The sequence below is a fragment of the Moschus berezovskii genome, chromosome 19 (assembly GCF_049115385.1).
Source record: "Moschus berezovskii isolate FMDL1 chromosome 19, NW_MosBer_1.0, whole genome shotgun sequence".
Lineage (NCBI taxonomy): Eukaryota > Metazoa > Chordata > Mammalia > Artiodactyla > Moschidae > Moschus > Moschus berezovskii.
Window position 1 is genome coordinate 74,192,687 of NC_142478.1, and position 19,403 is coordinate 74,212,089.

General features: G+C 66.1%; 2 protein-coding genes across 11 annotated transcripts in view; both read right to left on the bottom strand.

Annotated features, from left to right (window-relative positions):
* On the bottom strand, positions 1-9,575 carry GGT5 (gamma-glutamyltransferase 5). 4 transcript variants are annotated; one of them, XM_055404870.2, is made up of 13 exons: positions 8,976-9,575; positions 8,694-8,870; positions 5,980-6,110; positions 5,641-5,736; positions 4,901-5,096; positions 4,172-4,329; positions 3,556-3,702; positions 2,705-2,841; positions 2,238-2,428; positions 1,786-1,892; positions 1,518-1,636; positions 1,285-1,395; positions 1-656 (listed from the first exon to the last, which is right to left on the bottom strand). In XM_055404870.2, the coding sequence occupies exons 1-13, from the start codon at positions 9,551-9,553 to the stop codon at positions 375-377; spliced, it is 2,430 nt and encodes an 809-aa protein (XP_055260845.2). In that variant the 5' UTR covers positions 9,554-9,575; the 3' UTR covers positions 1-374. The 4 variants fall into 4 exon arrangements, with proteins under 4 accessions (XP_055260845.2, XP_055260846.2, XP_055260847.2 ...); XM_055404871.2 differs by having other exon boundaries at positions 1-435; positions 8,976-9,572; XM_055404872.2 differs by having other exon boundaries at positions 514-1,092.
* Positions 9,146-19,403, bottom strand: part of LOC129542466 (glutathione hydrolase 1 proenzyme) — a 27,286-nt gene continuing 17,028 nt past the window's right edge. For 2 of the 7 annotated variants that reach the window (XM_088828364.1, XM_088828360.1), the window contains 9 exons: positions 18,132-18,324; positions 17,738-17,895; positions 16,699-16,848; positions 16,271-16,407; positions 14,025-14,212; positions 13,751-13,878; positions 13,360-13,658; positions 9,585-13,047; positions 9,146-9,282 (listed from right to left, as the gene is read on the bottom strand). In XM_088828364.1, coding sequence (XP_088684490.1) covers positions 12,901-13,047; positions 13,360-13,658; positions 13,751-13,878; positions 14,025-14,212; positions 16,271-16,407; positions 16,699-16,848; positions 17,738-17,895; positions 18,132-18,324 — 1,400 coding nt within the window. In that variant the 3' untranslated portion in view covers positions 9,146-9,282; positions 9,585-12,900. Of the gene's footprint in view, positions 9,283-9,583; positions 13,048-13,359; positions 13,659-13,750; positions 13,879-14,024; positions 14,235-16,270; positions 16,408-16,698; positions 16,849-17,737; positions 17,896-18,131; positions 18,325-19,403 lie in introns of those variants that run through there. The other 5 variants (XM_088828362.1, XM_055404894.2, XM_088828363.1 and 2 more) reach the window with 5 other exon arrangements.

The window sequence follows — 19,403 nt, forward strand, 5'->3', positions numbered from 1 at the left end:
GTGCAGTCTCTTCTTTAATCTCGGACCGGAGGATACACAGGTGGGAAGCGGGGCTTCCAGGGGGCGGGGGCACAGTCACGGGTGAGGCCTGGAGTGGCCAGGGCCAGGGCTCTGTGAGGGGAGACTCGGCCCCCACAGCCGTCCATCTGCTGGGCTGTCCACCTCTTTGCAGCCCCAGGCCGACCGTCCGGCCCAGAGGCCCAGATCTCTGCCGGAGCGCTCAGTCCCCTGGGCCAGGCCAGCCGGGTGCACATGGAGCAGGACCCCAAATCGGGAGGGAGCAGCCTTTCAGTAGCCTGAGGCCTCACCGCCCTTCCGTGGGTCCGCCACGGCGTGCACACAGGCCCCGTCCTGGGACACGGCCTGGACCACGTTCAGGAAGAAGGGCCTCTTGCTCTGCTCTTGGCCCCGGTCCTGCAGCCCCTTCTGAACCTCCTGGAGGGGAGAGGCGGCCGGCCAGTCACAGAGGGGATGGGGCCCAAGCAGGGAGCTGAGCACCCCAACCCGGACAGGAGTTGGGGCGCGGGTCTGGGTAAGGACAGAGGAGTGCTGGACGCAACCTCGTCTGCAGGACACAGAGTCTGTGGCCTCCCACTCCACAGGCCCCAGAGCAGAAGCCCGGCTCCAGGGAGGATGACGGGAGGATGTGATCCCATCTGCAAGGACCCCAAGACATAGGCCCACTTCTGTCCTGGGTTGAGGACACCAGGGGCCTCAGTGTGACCCCAGAGGAGTCCAGAGCTTCAGTGGAGAAGGTAGGTGGCCGTGGGGGACTCAGTTCTGAGGGTCTGGAAAGCAAAGCCTGTGGAAGGCAGAGCCTGGGCCCTTTGGAGCCCCAGGTCCTCCATGCTTAAGAACTCAACATCAGGAGGAATGGCCCTGCTGCCATGCTACTAGCAGCTTGGGACCCATTCTCTCAACACCCACCCGAGGACACGGGGGATCCCGGATGCCAGGGACGTGGCAGGCAGACTCCCCAGGGCCCTGCTGGTGGAGGAATCACTGGAGGCTTCTGAAGACCCACGAGTCCAAGGACACAGGCAAGCCCCAGTGGTCCTCAAGGCTCAGGGCTGAGACGGTGTGTCTGTAGAACTGGGGGCGTCAGGGCCCAGGTATTGGTGTCTGAGGGGCCAAGTGCCCTGCCTGGCAGTCTGGTCCCCATGCTTGCCCGTCTGTGACCCTTCACAGACACCCTGGAGATGCGTGGAGACCTGGCCCAAGGCATACAGGAGCTGAGGCCCCACCCCCAGGCTCTGAAGGCAGGCATGGAGGTGTCTGCCTCACCTGGCTGAAGCTGGGCTCGAACTCCACCTGGCCCTTGCTGTCCACGTGCAGGATGGGGGCCTTGATGGCGGCTTGCAGGTCAAAGCCCAGCCACAGCTTGTTCACGATGGCCTGCAGGGGAGAGGACCACGCAGGGAGGGAGGCGGCGGGTACCAGCCATCCTCCCCAACCCCTCCGGGGATAGCAGGGCCGCCCAGCGAGGGCGCGTTCCAGCCGGGAGCCCCCAGACTCACCTGGGCCACCGCAGAGATGATGAGTTCCCCGCCAGCCCCGCCGATCACCAGCTTCGACCCCCGGGCTGTGCTGACCAAGATGGAAGGAGCCATGGACGACGGGGGCCGCTCACCTGGAGCTGGGGGCCGGACAGGGGTCAGGGCAGCCTTGCTTCCCAGCCAGCCCCCCAGGGCCGCCCGCTCCGTCTCCGTCTACCGATGCACGATCCACCGACGCCAGACCGGCTCGCCTTCCCTCACCCGGGGCTGGGGGTGGCCCTGTGCTCACCGGGCGGGGGGGTGGCTCTGGAGCCCTGTGAGTGCCGCCAGCACAGGTCCAGAAGCTCGTTGTTGAGAAGGATGCCCGTGCGTGGTGAGTACACCATGGCTCCAAAGCTGCGGACAGAGGCGGGGCTGGGCGCCGGCTGCGGGCTCCCGACTCACGTGGCCGTACAGGAGCCCCTCGCTTCAGGGGCCGCGCGCCCCGCCCCGCCCCACCCCACCTTGGCTCCGCCCATAGGCTCCCTGGCCCCGCCCCGCCCCCGGATCGCCTTGGCTCCGCCCTCAGGCCCTCCCTGGCCCCGCCCCGGGGCCCCAACCCCGCCCCCGGGCCTCCTTGGCTCCGCCCTCAGGCCCTCCCTGGCCCCGCCCCGGGGCCCCGGCCCCGCCCCCGGGCCTCCTTGGCTCCGCCCTCAGGCCCTCCCGGCCCCGCCCCGCCCCGCCCACCGCGGGCCCACGCACGGCGTGTTGACGGTGCTGGTGGCGGCCACGGCGCTGCCGTCCTCGCCCAGCACGGACACGTGGGCCGTGCCCATCCTGTGGGTCCAGGCCCCGGCCAGGCTGTAGTGGTCGAGCGGGTGGTCACCCCGGGCGTCCATCTGCTGGCGGATGCGCTGGGCCAGGGCCTCCCCCAGCAGGTCCCGGGAGGCGTTCTGGGGAGGGCGGACAGGTGAGGGGGTCCGAGAGCGCCCGGGAGGGGCCCACGCAGCGGAGGGACCCCTGAGGGAGCCCCCGCGGCCCTCCCGGCGCCCTGCTGTCCTCAGACCGACCGCGCCTTCCCTGCCCGGGCCACTGCCAGGCCCTCCCGTGTTCACCTCCCTCTGGCCTCACCTGCCTGGCGCCCGAGGTCTGCGGGCAGGGCGCTCACTGGCCTGACCCTGAGCCCTGGGGCGGGGACGGGGGCTGCCCACCAGCCCGGGACCCCTCACCTGGACCTCTGGGTGGCTTCGAGGGTCCCACAGCCGCCACCTCTGCCCCCCAGCGAACTTGAGCGTCTCCACAAGGTGATGGTACAAGTTCACTCTCCCCTCCAGCCCGGCCACCGACTCAGCGGAAAAGTTGAACCCTGGGGGAGGGGGTGGGCGCAGGTGGGGGGCATGCCGCGCAGTGGGTCCGGACTCCGCGTCCTAACTCCCAGGACCTGTGAGTGCTGCCCCTCCACGGGAGAGTGTCCCCTTGTGTGGCAATCATGTCAGTAAGTGAAGGCTCTTGAGCGGGTTATCCGGTGGGTGCTAAATGTAAGACATTCTCGTAAAACAGACGCGCAGGACAGGGAGGCCGTGTGGTCACAGATGCTGACCAGACGCAGCCACCAGAAGCTAGAAGGGGCAAAAATCAAATGCTCCCCCCGCCAACCGGCCCTGGAGGGAAGTGGCCCTGTGGACACCTTGATTCTGAACTTCTGGCCTCCAGAACTAGCAGAGAATAAACTTCTTGTGGTCTAAGCCAGCAGGTTTTGGTGATTGGTGATCATTTGTTAGCGGCAGCCCAGGAGAACGTAGTCAGCATTGGACAGTCCTGGCCCTGGACACGGCCGGGGCCCCCGCCACCACCCTGCAGGCTGCTGTAGGCTGGGCCTCAGGCCTGGGTGCACACACTCGACGGGGAGCTCACCACCTGCTCCTCTGCCCCGGGTCGGGGTCCCCCGGCGTGGGGGGGAGCTCCACAGGAAGATGACGGCAGGCGCCCCTGCAGAGCCTTAGCCGCCCCCAGGCCCGCTCTGGATCACACTGCTCCCCTGCCCGTCCCTCAGTCCCGGACTCCTGGCGGGGTTGCTCACCTTTGAGAACGTTGAGGACAAAGCTGAGAATGGCGCCCCCAGCAGGCGGCGGCGGTGAGTACAGGGTGTAGTCCCCCAGCGGCATGGCCAGGGCGGCTGCCACCTCAGGCTGGAAGGATGCCAAGTCCTGCAGGGTCAGTCGACTACCTGGGCGAGGTGGGGATGACTCCGTGTACAGACAGGGAAACGGAGGCACAGTGTCAGCCAGGGGTCCCGGGTCACACAGCGGGGCTCCCCTCACCCCCCAACTTTCCAGGCCCTGGGGCAGGGTGGCGATGCTGGGTCTGCGGGCAGTGGCTCGGGGCTGGGGAATGGGTGGGCAGACCGGAGATGGGCAGAGTGGAAAGCAAGCAGGGGAAGATGGGGGAGGCAAACTAGCCTCTGAGCGGGGCCAGCTCCGGGCCAGGAGCCCCCGTGACCACCAATAGCTCCCGTGTCAAGGCCCGACCCATGGGGTCCTGTGCCCTCAGGGGTGTTGACCACAGGTCCCTGAGCCCAGCAGCGGGCAGGATTAAGGAACAGCCTCTTAGCTGGGAGCCACTGGCCCTTCCTCAGCCCCGGCGCCCAGACCCCTCTTTCTCTGGCTGGGCAAGGCAGTGGGACCTTGCACGCTGACCTTCCTTGGCGATGTCCTCCAGCAGCAGCTGGCCCAGCCGCCCTGTGTAGAGGGACTCTGCGCCTTCTGCGGCCACGGTCTCCAGGGTGTCGGCCAGCATGGGCCATGGCAGTGGGTCCTGAGACCTCAAGGGTTCTGTCCCATTGAAGAAGAGCTGCCTGGGGGGTGGGGGGCGGCCTCAGCGGGGGCCAGGTCCTGGAGGGTGGCCACACTTCTGACCCTACGGGAGGCAGTCCTGGTCCGCGGTCCTGTGGGGCTGTGGTGGACATGGGGGTGGGGGGGTGCGGGTTCTCCAGGACTGGGTGGGGCTGCCACCCCTCATGTCTCATCATCGGGTCCCGGGGAGGCCACACCCCCTGCCAGGCCTGAGGTCCTGCCCTCCTGGAGGACTGGTCAGTGGGCAGCCTGGGTGGGCCCAAAGCGTGAGAGGGGGAAGGGCAGAGGGGAAGGAGGGAGGGAAGAGTGCAGGGGTGGGGCAGTGGTCGGGGAGAGGACAGGACAGTGCAGGGGAGGGGTTGTGCAGAGCCCAGATCTGTGCCCCGGGAGCCCCATCACCTGGGCATAAACTCCCTCTGGCCGGAGCCCTCCGATGAGGAGGAGGCGGAGGGCTGTGAGCTGAGACCAGGACTTGCTAATCATCCAAGGCCCCCGCCCCACCCTGCCTCCAGGGTAGACCCTCCAGCTGGAAAAGGGGCTGAGGAGGGGCCCTGGGCCTCCATCAGCACTCACCTCAGGGATGACTCCCTAAGGGAGGGGCGCAGGAATGGGCTATGCAGGAAGCTGGCGAGGACGGTGGGCACGCGGAAGCCCCCCCGGAGCAGCGCGATGGTGGGCATGAACAGCTGCGCCCAGGGCAGGCGGCCGTGGCGGCGGTGGGCCTCAGCGTAGCCGCGGAGCTCCCCGGGCACCCCGATCCACTGGGCGCCTGCACGGCATGGGGTGTCAAGCCCTGCCCCCGGGGCCACCTGTGCCCTCGGCCCCAGGGGCTCTCCATCAGCTCACTCTCGGCCGCCTGGCCCCTCCCAGCCATGGCAGCCTGAGCGAGCTTTCTGCAGCCCACGTGGAAGCACATTCCTCTCCACTTGAACCCCCTTGATCCCCATGGACTTCTGCACAAAGTCCATGACCAGGCCCCTGGGGCTCAGGGAAACTGGCCCCAACCCTGCCCACCAGCCCCGCCCACCAGCCCCAGTCTACCAACCCATCTCCACCGAACCCTCAGGGGCCTTTGAAGTGGTCACTGCTTGTATCACCCCTCCCAACTCAGAGAGCCCTCCCCCAGGAAAACAGCCCCAGCCCGGGGGTTAGAATCTCCACGGGGGCTCCCCATCCTCAGCTGCCGCCCCTCAAGTGCCAGGGTGTCTCAGCCGGTCCAAGAGGCGCACTGTCCGTTTGGGGTGGGAGGTTCTAACCCAGTGGCCTGGTGGGGTGGGGCAGAGGTGGGGGGAGGTGGCCCTTCAGGGTCTCACCTGTGCCCAGAGGCTGGGCTTGTTCACACTGGTCCAGCAGAGCCGGGATGGGGCTGGAGGGCACGGTCTCCCTGGCGTTGATGACTTCCACCTTCCCTGGGGTTGGGCAGGACGTGCGGGGTGTCTGGGGTGCCCCGGAGGCTGCCAGGCCTCGCCGCACACCACGACAGCCCGGGCCGGGCTCTGGGCCCCTGTGCTAGCTTCTGGGATGGGCTCAGCAGGGTGGGCGTGGTGAGGCCGTGAAGGGGCGGGGCGGGCAGGCCGGTCGGCCACGCCCTCTGGTGCTTTTCCACCTGGGGCCAAGCCCATCCTCCCCACGGGGGTCCCGAGAGGACTCACCTGTGGTGGCGTTGTAGATAGTGAAGATGACCCCTCCACCCAGGCCCATGCTCTGGGGGTTGACGACTCCGGTGCAGACCAGAGCCGCGATGGCGGCGTCCACGGGCGAGCCGCGCTGCTGGAGAATGGCTCTGGGGGACCGGGCGCTGAGTAAGCAGCCAGGCTCCTCGGCCCCTGCCTTCCCACCCCGGGCTTGCTCTGCCAGCCTTCACTGGGGAGTGGGCACAGCTGGGTGGCCTGCCGGCTGCCACCACACCGCAGGTTAGTTCAGAGACCACACCAGGCTGTCCTCTCAGGTCCAGCGGCTTGCAGACCCACTGCACTCTACAGGTTGCAAATAGCGACATCCTTCACACTGCCCCTGGCCACATGCAAGGTGCTTCTCAGTCGACAAAGCGCCCCTGTGGCTGTCCTCCCTGGTCCTCCCGGAGGCTGGGCCCGCCCCTCTGCCCGTCTCAGCAGCCTGGGGAGCCCAGCCCACAGAGGTCCTTTCCTCATCTCACTGGGGACACTGCATCGCGAGGGAACTGGGATTCAGAGACAACGCAAAGGGCCAGTGAAGCTCTGGCCTTTACGATCGACCCTCAGGGGCTGGGCAGGCACCGGGGTTCTGGGTGGAGGGTGGGGACCCTGGGAAGACACCACCCTCCCTAGATCCCTCGGACGTGAAGTGGAACAATGAAGCCTCCCCTGGGGGCCCTGGGTGGCATTTCCAAGTGGTCACAAAGCCGAGGAGTCACCGCTGACCCTCAAGTCTCCCTGGAGGTTCTCCCAGAGAACCCGGTGCTCACAGGGTGGAAGGAGGAGACCTGGTGCGGGGAGAAGACACAGGAGGCAGACACCCTGGCAGCATAGTGAGGGGAGGGCCCTGGAGTCGCCCCCGTCCCACGGCAGCTGGGGCAGCTCCAGGTTCCCTCCCATCTCTCTGACTTCTGAGAACTGCAGCAGGAAGTGGAGTCACAGCTTAATAAGAACAGAAAACAATTGGGAAGGAAACCACATCCGCTTCTTCACCAGTGGCGGCTGCAGAGCACAGACCCCAAACCCTTAACCCTGTGCAAAGACTTGGGGGCACACGGTGAGCCTGGGCCTCCCCTCAGAGATCCGTGATAGCAGCCCCCCACCCCTGGGGGCCGCGTCCTCATCAGAGGTTCTGACGCTGAAGCCCCTTTTCTTTTTTTTAACTTATGTATTTATGCGCTGGGTCTTAGCTGCAGGACACGCAGGACGTTGTTTAATTGTGACACATGAACTCTTAGTTGCAGCCTGTGAGATCTAATTCCCTGAACAGGGATTGAACCCTGACCCCTGCGCTGGAAGCATAGTCTTAGCCACTGGACCACCAGGGAAGTCCCCCTGACTTTTTTTTGTTTAGTCACTCAGTCATGTCCGACTTTTTGTGACCCCACGGACTGTAGCCCGCCAGGCTCCTCTGTCCTTGGGATTTTCCAGGCAAGAATACTGGAGTGGGTTGCCATGTCCTCCTCCAGGGGATAGTCCCAACCCAGGGATTGAACCCGGGTCTCCCACACTGCAGGCGGATTCTTTGCTGCTGAGCCAGCAGGGCCCAGCTGGTCTGCATCTGTGTAAATATGGGTTCAGGGTCGGGGAGGGGGGCGCAGCACTTCTCGGGGGGATTCATTCCCCTCCTGCCCCCTGGGAGCCCCCTCCAGAGACCAAGCAGCCTACCCCCTGACTTGTCCCTGTCATCCTTGAGGGAGGGGGCAGGGCCAGACGGCAGACAACGGGAGGAAGGGAAAGAGGGAGAGAGCCGGGAGGAGGGGCGGCCGCAAGACGGAGGGGGCACGGACGCCCTCGGCCCGGCAGGGCCCGGGGACAGCGGCTCGGCCACCGTGCCCCTCGGTCCAGGGCTGTCCCTTTCGGATCACAAAGCGCTTCTGAGCCTGACCATAGCCCTTGAGGCACACATTCTGGGAAGCAGATGGAGCCGGCAGGGAGGCGGGTGCTAGCCCAGGCTCCCACAGCCCCAGCTGGGTAGTGGGGCAGGGGCCAGGAGGGGCGTCCTGGTGGGAAGCCTCCATGGGCTGGGCTTCCTGGAAGAAGGTCCAGCCAGTCGGGAAACGCCAGCTGGGGCCCCTCTCCATGGCCCCCTTACCCTGCCCAGCAAGCACCAGTCGCTCTGCCAGCTGCTGGCCTGGCTCCAAGCCCTGACATGCAGAGGGGAGGCCATGGGGGGACACGGTGCCATCGGGGGCGGGTTTCCCGGGGCCAGGACGGGGAGCTTGCTCCCAGGCATCACTGAGCGCACCATGGTGGCCAGTCCTCACACATGAAGCCGGCGCCCCCCTCACCCACGTCCTGGAGAAGACACAGCCTTGGAAAACGGTCAGGGCCTCCCTGAAGGTGCCGGGCGCATCACTGGGGTCAGCGAGGGCCAGACACTGCGGCAGTGTCCCCGCTGGACCTCCCGGGCCTGCAGCTTGGACCAGTCTCACACGCCACCTCCGCTCTGCCCGCACGCTGGCTACCCTGGACCCTGTCTGCCCCCATGCACATCTGCTACCGGTCTGTGCAAGGGCCCTGGGGCCGCTTCCCCCAAACCCGCACGGCCGCCACACGCCAGCACGCACACAGACACAGACACACACTCACACACACACACGTGTCTCCTCCACACTCTCGCTGCTGGCCACACAGTCTCCGGGAGGGGACAGCGCCAAGGCCCACCCAGTTCCCACCCACCTCTTACTCACCGCCCAATGTCTGAGCAGGTTTTGGAGTCTGCAGCGACCGCGGCATGGGCAAAGGCCTGGGGGCCACAGTGGACGCGGTGCCGAGAGACGACCACGGCAGGCACGATGATGGCCAGCGCCAGTGCCAGCCCCAGCAGAACCAGGCTGACCGCGGCCCCACGGCCCTGGGCCATGGCTCTGTGGCCCAGGGGAGAGGGGAAGCAGGTGGGCACGCAGTCGGCGGGCAGGGAGGTGCACAGGGAGGCAGGCGGCTGAATGGACAAGGTGAGCAGACGGACTCACAGGTGACAGGACAGGTGGACACCAGACGGGGGGCCGCAGACAGACAAGTGGGCGAACAGCCAGACGGTGGGACGGAGGAGGATCAGACAGACAGAATCGGGTGAGTGGACAGACAGAGGTTTCCAGATGAGCAGCAGGCAGCCAGGTGGATGGTGGCTGTGTGGACAGATGGCTGGCCGCGGGGCTGCTCCGTCTTCAAGCGTCCACTGCAGAGGTAGAGCTGGCCACCCGCCGGGACTTCCAGTTTTAGCCTCTGTCTTGGCCCTGGCAGGATGCCAGGCAGCAGGGCGTTTATGGGGAGTTTTTCCTTCCAGAGAGAAGTCAGCGGCTGTTGTTAACTCTCTCTCTGCCGTTCCCCCAGCCACCCCTCCCACCAACTGCCAGCACCCAGGGGATACACCGGCCCATACATGCAAGGACTTGGTGCCAACTTGGCTCCCAGGGGGAGCTGGGGTGCAGGGCTCCCAGGACCCCATGGCTGATCCCCGGCTCCCAGCAAAGCCAGGACAGTAGAGGACCCTTCCGGGGTCAGGTTCAGAGGGGCAGGGGGATGGGACAGAGCCCCAACTTGCCCCCATTCGTGGCCCCCGCCCCCCAGAAGCCGCTCACCTCAGCATCTCCAGACCCAGAGGACCCTGGGGCTGCAGGGCACACGGGCACAGTGGAAGAGGGACCCAGGTAGGGTCACTCAGGACCGGAGCTCAGGTCCCAGCTCAGCTGAAGCTTAAGAGGGAGGTGGGGGTGCTCAGGAAGGGGCTCAGCGTCCCCATCTGTTCAGGGGAAGTGTCTGCACGGGGGAGGCAGATGGGGCCTGCACCCAGCGCCCACCGGATGGTCCACCCTGGGGCCTGTGGTCCTGGAAACACCACTGGGCCTCGGGGAGGGGCCTTCCCTTGCACCTGCATCTCTACCCACCCCTAGGGGCAGTGTGTCCGCTTCCCTCTTCCTGAACTGAGAGCGCCTCCTCCCCTGAGGACACCAGCCCGCACCCTGCCCAGTCCAGGCCTCAGGGTGCCCAGCTGGGAGAGCAGGTACCCTGAGGTGCCCCCTTGACCAGCTCATCAGGACACAGAGGGTGCAGGGCCTGGGGACTGGACTTCCAGCCCCCCCACCCCCAAAGTACCCTGGCTTCCTTCCCAGCTGAGCTTTGCTGCCCCCTGGTCTCTCTACCCCTCCAGGCACAGCAGAGATACTGAGGCAGAGAGAGGTATATGCCCACACAGCCACACAGCCACACAGTCAGACACACAGCCACACAGTTACACAGCCACACAGTCACACAGCCACAAAGTCACACAGCCACACAGTCACACACAGCCACACACACAGCCACACAGCCACACACACAGCCACACACATAGCCACACAGTCACACACACAGTCACACAGTCACACACACAGTCACACAGCCACACAGTGACACAGCCACACACACAGCGACACAGTCACACAGCCAGTCACACACAGACACACAGTCACACAGACACACAGTCACACAGCCACACACACAGCCACACAGTCACACACACAGCCACACATTCACACAGCCACACACACAGCTACACAGCCACACACACAGCGACACACACAGCCACACAGCCACACACACAGCCACACAGTCACACAGTCACACACAGCCACACAGCCACACACACAGCGACACAGCCACACACACAGCCACACAGCCACACACACAGCCACACAGCCACACACACAGCCACACACACAGCCACACAGCCACACACACAGCCACACAGTCACACACACAGCCACACAGCCACACACACAGCCACACAGCCACACACACAGCTACACAGTCACACAGCTACACAGCCACACAGTCACACAGCCACACACACAGCTACACAGCCACACACACAGCCACACAGTCACACACAGACACACAGCCACACAGCCACACACACAGCCACACAGCCACACAGTGACACAGCCACACAGCCACACAGTCACACACACAGCCACACAGTCACACAGCGACACAGTCACACACAGACACACAGTCACACAGCCACACACACAGCCACACAGTCACACAGCCACACACACAGCTACACAGCCACACACACAGCGACAGTCACACAGCCACACAGTCACACACAGATACACAGACACACACACAGCCACACAGCCACACACACAGCCACACAGCCACACACACAGCGACACAGTCACACAGCGACACAGTCACACACAGACACACAGTCACACAGCCACATACACAGTCACACAGCCACACAGCCACACGGCCACATAGCCACACACACAGCCACACAGTCACATGGTCACACAGCTACACACACAGCCACACAGCCACACAGCCACATAGTCACACGGCCACACAGCCACACAGCCACACACACAGTCACACAGCCACACAGTCTGCCAGGCCCCATCCGGAGCCCCTGCCAGCCTGAGCCAGAGGGACTTCTGGGGTAGCAGGCCTCCTCGCGGGGTGGGAAGGGCTGTGGACTCCTCCCACCACCCCCAAGGACTCCAAAACCATAGTGACATTGCTCAACCAGGAAGCAAGAGTGCATTCCTGGGCTGTAGCCAGCCCACCTGCGGGGAGGCCCGGGCAGCGGGCACCGAGGATCGGGTCAGGGTCAGGGTGGGACCTCCTCTTCCTCTCCAGGAGGTGAGGGGCAGCAGAAAAACGGGAAGCCAGGACCCCAGGGGGCCATCAGCTGGGCTCCGCAGTGCCTGGGGAACCGGGGGTGCCCTGCCCACATGCTGGGGTTCAGGGAGCTCCAGACCAGCTCCCACCTCTGCAGGAGCAAGGCCTCAGTCTTCCCTGCTGCAAAGGAGCCGTCACCTCTCCTCTGGGGCTAAACCGAGGACGGAGGAGAGACGTGCTCAGACCAGCAGCTCAACCTCCATCCTATTCCCCGAGGACCTCAGGGACGCCGCAGTCCAGGGCTCAGAGCTGGGGGGTGGGGGATCTCTCGGATGCAGGGCTCCCAGGACCCCACGGCTGCTCCCCGGTTCCCAGCAAAGCCCTGCTTCCTGGAGGGCATTTTGGAATCACTAGGATTTCCTGCCTCCCCAAGGAGAGCCCAGACCTGGCCTCCCTGGCTGCGTCCCTGCCCTCGGGGGATGCTTAGGGGGATGCTTACCGGGCTGTCAAACTGGGCCCCACTCTGCCCTGCCCACCTCCCCAGGCGCTTTTCCAGCACCTCCCCTTCCACCTCACTACTCTGGGTCAAGGATGAGTTAAGAGGCCCGGAGGGCCGGCGGGAGGGGCCGCCCCATGGAGGAGGCTGGGGGCTCGGTCTCCAGGTGCCCCCCTCCCACCCAGGGCCGCCCTAACCCCAGGCGGCTGTCCAAGCCCTGACCCTCGGGGCCCTGAGGACCTCTTCCAGCTCACTGATCCCAGAGAACCAGGCCTGCTTCTTGGAGCGCATCGCAGCTTGGATCTCACTTGGAAAGCCCCCCGGGGCCTGGCCCTGACCAGCATGTTTCCCCAGTCTCTTGCCCAATCCCATGTCTCCCCAGAGCCTGGTTTCCCCTCAGTGTGCTGGAGCGCACGAGCGCACGGGCGAGCAGAGGCGGTCTCCGGTTCCCCGAACCAGCGGAGGAATCGCCGGGGCCGCGCGCCCACTGGTGGCCGCCACCGGGACGTGTCCCGGGCGGCCCGACCCTGGTGCCAGGACTCGGGGGCAGCCCACCCCCGCGGGGCCCAGCGCCCGCGCTGTCAAGGCCTCCGATTCCCGTCTCCATCCTCCCCGCAGGCGGCCCCACCTCACACAGCGCTGAAGCCCAGGGAGTCGGAGCCGGCCGGCAGGACCGCCCAGAGCCCGGCGCCGCCGCCGCATTTATTGCCCTGCTGCGCCGCCCCCAGGGGAAGCCAGCCCCCCAAGTCCCAGCCCCGGCCCCCGCCCCGGCGGGCCTCTCCTCCCCGGAGCGCTCAGTAGCCCGCGGGCTCCCCGCCTTTCCTGGAGTCCGAGGCGGCCGCCCAGCCGCCGGCTGTGCGCACGACGGCCTGGACCACGGCGATGTAGGTGGACGTCTCCTCGATGGTGTGGTGTCGGGTCTTCAGGGCCGCGACCACCGCCTGCGGGAGAGGGGGCGCGGCCTCAGGCGGGGCGGGTCGCCCGCGGGGGCTTCACTCACCCGGGGGCCGCGGCTGCGGGCTGAGGGGCCAGGATGGGCAGGCCGGGGGCCGCGGGGCCGCCTGGGGCTCATCTGCGCGGGTGGCCCGGGCCTCTCTGGACCCCGGGCGAGAAGACCGGGCGGTGGGCGTGAGCGCCGGGGAGCAGCCACTGCTCTGCGGGGATCAGGAGACGCATGCCCGGGGCCCCGCCGGGGCTAGGCCCCCCCTCCCCCGCCCCGCCGGGACCCGGTGCCCCGCCCTGCCCCGCCCCACCTGGTCAATGCCTTTCTCCAGCACCGTGGTGTTGGGCAGAAGCTGATTGTGAAGCCGGGGCTCCTCCACTGCCTTTTTGGCGTCATAGCCGAACCACAGGCTGTTGATGATGGCCTGGGGGTGTGGGGATGGGGTCAGCGTGGCCCACTGGGCAAGGGGCTGGGCACTCAGGAGGGGGGCACGTACCAGCGCCGTGGACGTGGTGATCTGGGTGCCCCCGGAGGCGCCCACCACCATGCGGACCTGGCCGTCCTCACCCACGATGATCACGGGGCACATGGACGAGAGCGGCTGTTTGCCTGCAGCCGGTGGGGAGATGGGGGACACAGCAGCGCGTCAGCGGCCCCGGGGACACCAGCCCACCCCCCCGTCCAGGCCCTGCGTCCCGCACCGGGCGCGATGAAGTTTGCCGGCGAGGGGGGCACCCCGAACTGGTTGATGATGCTGGGGGAGCTGAAGTCATCCATCTCATCATTGAACAGGATCCCGCTGACCCGTGACCGCACCTTGGAACCGAAGCTGCCGGCCAGCAGGGTCAGAGCGGGGCCGGCCAGCCCCGTGCCCACCAACACACACTCCCTGGAGAGGCGCTCTGCCGACGTGGAGCGCACCCTCCTGGGACACGCGGGCCGCCCCCGGCCCACCCGGCCGCCCGGCAGCCCTACTAGAGGTTGATTGTGCTGGTGGCCGACACGGCGCTGCCGTCCTCCGAGACCACCGACAGGTGGGCGGTGCCCCCGCCATCCGGCGTGTAGAACTCAGGCTCATAGTAGGAGGCCAGGTGAGTGGTGCTGTCGGAGATCCGGGCCCGGAGCTGGGCGGCGAAGAACTCGGAGGTCATGTTGCGGACCACCTGCCGAGACCCCAGAGCTGCCCTGAGGAGGTGAAGGAGGCAGGGAGGGGGCACAGGCTTGTGCGAGCAGTTCTCAGGAAGCCCCGACCGTGGCTCCGACCACACCCCTCCTGCGCCTGAGTCTCACGTGGCCCGCCCGGAGCCCTCCCCCCAACCTCTGAATGACCGTCCGCCCTCCGAACCCTCGCTCTTGCTGCACCCAACCATTCATTCACGCATTCATGGAGCTCGGAAGTTGTGTCCAGCACTGGGGGACCAGCAGGGAACAGACACGCCTGTCCCCGCCCTCACAGCAGGGAAGACAAAGGCAGGCAGGGATGTGCGAGAAAGAACAAGTGGGGGGGGAGGGGGCGAGAGGGATGGAAGGATGAGGTGGTCATGGAGGGCTTCTCGGAGGAGGTAATATCTGAAAAAGCCACCTGACTGGTAATGCAAAGGCCCTGAGGCAGGCCTATGAGTGACACGCAGACAGTGAAAGGAGTCAGGGAGAGGGGAGGTTGAAGATGCTGGCAGGGGCTGCTCCCACAGGTCCTTGCTGCTGCCGCTGCTAAGTCACTTCAGTCGTGTCCAACTCTGTGCAGCCCCATAGACGGCAGCCCACCAGGCTCCCCCGTCCCTGGGATTCTCCAGGCAAGAACACTGGAGTGGGTTGCCATTTCCTTCTCCAATGCATGAAAGTGAAAAGGGAAAGTGACGTCACTCAGTCGTATCCGACTTTAGTGACCCCATGGACTGCAGCCTACCTGGCTCTTCCATCCATGGGACTTTCCAGGCAAGAGTACTGGAGTGGGTTGCCATTGCCTTCTCCCCACGGGTCCTTACAGGCCCTAAAAGGCCTTTAAAACCTCCTGCACTTGGGGCGGAGAAGTGAAGAGCTGACGGGTGTTAACCCCCTGGCCCTGTGTGGGGACGGAACACAACGGGGACGAGAGGGATGGAAGGATGGAAGGGATGGAAGGGACGGGCTGTGACCTTCACCGGGGAGGCGCACAGTGCAGAAGGGGTGGCTGGGGGACAGCGGGAGCCTGACTGGAGACGCACGCTTGTCGGATCCTGAAGATCCTGTCCCATGTGTGTGGTGGGCCACCCCTGACGTGTGGAGTTCACTGGCAAGGCAGGGCCCTGGAGGTCGAGCAGAGGCCGTGGGTTCTTGCAACACCCACTGACTAAGTGACTAATCCAAGGGAGCGCGTTAAGCTCGAATCTGCTTCCAAGAGAGCAGCTGGACCCAGGGGTTGGGGCGCCCTCCGAGCCAGCACCCCGGGCCTTAAAATCCACAGGGCAGCAGCCCAGGGCGGGGGTCCGCCGAGGCTAAGAGGCTGGAAGCGAGCTGGACAGGGCCCTGGGGCCTCAGGACGCAGGCGGGACCCTCGGGGAAAGGCCGACCCAGGCGTCTTAGGGGGAGAAGAAGCAGGCAGAGCAGAGGGAGCCAGAGGCGGGAGAGGAAGGAAGCCTGCTGCAGTGTCCTCAATTTTGCACAGGGAGAAGCTGAGCAGAGGGGGCGCTGGGGAAGGGGGTGGGATGCCGTGGCGGGGCCAGAGGCTCGGTCAGGGCCTGGAGGGGCTGGGGGGAGGGCTCGCAGGGGGGACCCGAGTAGGGGATGAGGGCCATGATGGGGATGGAGGCGGGGGTCCAGCCTGGCGCCAGGGCGGGAGGGGGGCACCTGGGGAGCCAGCGGGTTGGGCGGTGGGGATCTGGGAAGCTGGTGTGACTGGAGCGTGTGTGGCCGGGGCCTCTGCCCGCCTGGATCGAACCTCGTCATCAGCCCTGCATGCTGGGACTCCCCTGTGCGCTCGCCCCCCACCTCGGCGCTGACGGCTCCAGGGGCTTCCAGGCCAAGGACACGGCTCGTGCTGAGGCCCCGAAGCCGGAGGGTGGCGGAGGAGGCGGGCATTAAGGACCCCCCCAGCACCCCCACACCCCCAGCGAGAGCGCCCTGGCACAGAGGCCAGCACTCGGGGTCAGCAGTCCACCCCAGCACCCGGTGGCCCCGAGGCCAAAGTCGGCGGTGCAAACAGAGGAATGAGGCAGAGAGAAGCTGAGCCCCTGCCCCCTTACCTCAGTCACGTTGACAAACTTGGGGTCCCCAAGCAGGGTCCTCTTGGCGTAGGCAAAGCGGAAGGCCTCCACGATGCGGTGGTAGGTCAGGCCCTTCTGCTCAGGTGTCTCCACGCTCGCCCGGGAGAAGTTGTACCCTGGTCGGGCAGAGCCACAGTGACCCCAATGTCCCGGGTCCCCTTGGCCAGGACAGTGGGGTCCCCAGGAGGCCTCCCTGAGTCACTCGGCTCACCCTGAGAAGGGGAATGTTCACTATCCGACAGCAGTGCCTGCTTGGGAGGCAGGGGAAGGAAGCAAAGGTCCCCGTGTCTGGGCAGCACATGTCAGCTGACCACAGGGCTACCCAGGCCCCTGTGGATGACCGCCCCAATCTACCAGGTGTGCCCTCGGGCCAGGCTGCATAGCCCGCAGCCTGGGACATGGCTGACCTTTGAGGATGTTGATGATGAGGCCCAGCACAGGCCCGCTGAGCGGGGCGCTGGGCGCGTAGAGCTGGGCATCCCCAAGGCTGATGTTCAGTGGCTGCTCCACCAGCTCTGCCCGGTAGCTGCTCAGGTCCTCGGCCGTCACGATGCCCCCTGCAGCGGGGGCCCGGGGACGGGACACACTTCTGGGGGACCGTCAAGTGGGGAGCCCTGTCCACCACCCCCCCGTCGACCCCCTTGACCGTGCCACCTCCCTGGGGCCAGGCCCAGGCCAGCGCCCTCCACCGGCAGCGCCTCTGGCCTCCGAGTCCGACACCTGTCCTCTCGAGGGGCCAGAGGTCCCCCCTCTCCCATCAGCCTCCTCCTCCTCTGACTAGTGGGTGGGTGGAGGGAGGCCCTTAATTCTCCAGGGAAACTGGCTCCAGACAGATGAAGTGTTTGAAGTATTTATAGGCTAATTTCCGGAGTTAGTGGTAAATGTCAATACGCTAATCGCCCTCCTCCCTGACACACACAGCTTAGGGAGGCGGGGGCAGGAAAGAGGCAACTGGGGCTCCTAAACCCACCAGAACCTGCCCACAAGTTCCCTGCACGCAGCACCCCCACACCCCTCTCAGCAAGCCCACCCTCCCTCCCTGTGATCCTCCTGGAGCATTAAAACCCCTCTCGCCAAGCCTCAGACTGTTCTCTCTGCCTGCAAAGTCCAACCTCACCTGTGGCTCAGGTGCCCCCTCCTCCAGGAAGTCCCCCGGGGTTTGCACCTGCATGCTTTCCCCAATCCTGGCTTCTGCCTACAACTGCATTCCTTCCCACCCCTCAATGCCCCCAACCCTGCAGCCCCAGGCTTCCTGTCCTAGACTGCAGGAATTCCCTCAGCTTTGATTTAACCAGGAGCTGTGCATCCATGATGCAGACACACTTGTGACCTTCCCCTGCCAGGCACTCCCTGAGGGCCCAGTGTCCAGGCAGGACCCAAGGACCCCAGGCTCAGGGTTCCCTCTGTGGAGCTTCCCGCCCCAGGCCCCTGGCGTCGCCCACTCACCGGCCTCCTGGATGTCTTTGACAATCTGCGCTGTGAGGCTCCCGTTGTAGAAGGCCCGGGCGCCCTCCGAGGCCAGTGTCTCCAAGGTGTCAGCCAGCCGCGGCATGGTCACATGGTCCCCCTCCCGCAGCACCTTCCCGTCGTGGCAGAACACCTCGCTGGGACAGCGGGGCAGGGGCGGCTCTCGTGAGGCAGGAGTTGGGGCGGGCCCAGCCATCCAGCCCCCACCCCCCACAGGAGACCAAAGGACGGGGCGCCCCTGCCCACGGTGTCCAGCCCAGCTGGGGCCTGGGCCCGCCCCCCAGGCTCAGACGGTCCGGGCTCTGGTCCCTGGGTGGGCACCGACGCCGGAAATCACCACCTGCTCGTGCCCACGGCAGGGACGCAGGCGTACCACAGTGCGGGGTGCCGCTCCACGGTCTCCCGCTGCCTCTCCAGGGCTCCCGCCAAGGCCTTCCCCACCGGAAAGCCCTGGCGGGCCAGCTCAATGCTGGGCTGGAAGAGGCGTGCCCAGGGCAGCCGCCCATGCCGCTGGTGTGCCAGCTCGTAGCCTCGGAGCTCGCCCGGAACCGCCACCGACAGCCCGCCTGCGAAAGGAGAGGCACCCGCTGGTGGTCCGCACGGCCTGTCCAGGCTCGTCCCCGGGTGGGACCCAGAGGCTCAGAAAAGAAATGCATGCTTGCTGTTGTGCCTGGTAAACGGTAAAGAAGCCACCTGCGGGGCAGGAGACCTGGGTTCGGTCCCTGGGTCGGGAAGACCCCCCTGGAGGAGGAAATGGCAACCCACTCCAGGATTCTTGCCTGGAGATTCCCATGGACAGAGGAGCCTGGAGGGCTACAGTCCACGGGGTCTCAAAGAGTCAGACACGACTGAGTGACTGCCACAATTGACTGGGCAGGCAGGAATGTGACTCTGCTCGGGGTGTCTGCTGGGGGCACGTGCGGGGGGTCCCGCTGTCCCCCAGGCTTACACGTCTGTCTCCGCAGGGGCCCCGTGTCTGAAAACCTGGTCCAGGCTCACGGCTGCGCAGCGAGAGCGTACGGAAGCCGGACCTCACCACCTCTCTGTCTGAACCTCCTGGGTCACGAGCCCCTTCACCCTGTACGATTCAAGGGTTCCACCGGAACCCACCAAGGCCCCCAGTCCAAGCCGCAGACCACCCTCAAGGCTGGGCTGGAGCCAAAGCAAGCGCCCCTGTTCCTCTCTCACACTGCGCCATGCCCTCTCCGGTCTGTTTCCCCATCTGACCATGAAAGGTCTTGCTTCCCAGCTCCGTCCTTTGAGGAGCCAGAGCCCCGGACCCCAGCTCCCCGCCAGGCCCCACCGCCCGCCAGCGTGCCCTCGGGCCCAGCCCTGACACACAAAGCCTCAGCACAGCCCCGGCTCGCAGGCCCCTTCCTGCTTTCACCCGAGATGCGGGGCGGGGGTGTGGGGGGCCCCCGTTTCGGCCACTCCCAGGCTCACGAGCAGCCTCTCCCACCCTGAAGTCCAGCACGAAGTTCCAAGAAGCAGACTGTTAGCACATCACATCCTGGAGGGTCTGCCAGCCAGCACATGTCCCTCCCCTTCAGCAGCGTGCGGCCCTGACCTCGGGCCGGGGGGCTCTGGGCTGCCCTCTCAGCAGGGTCAGTGGTGGCCTGCACGCTGCGGGCCTGGCCCCCTCTCC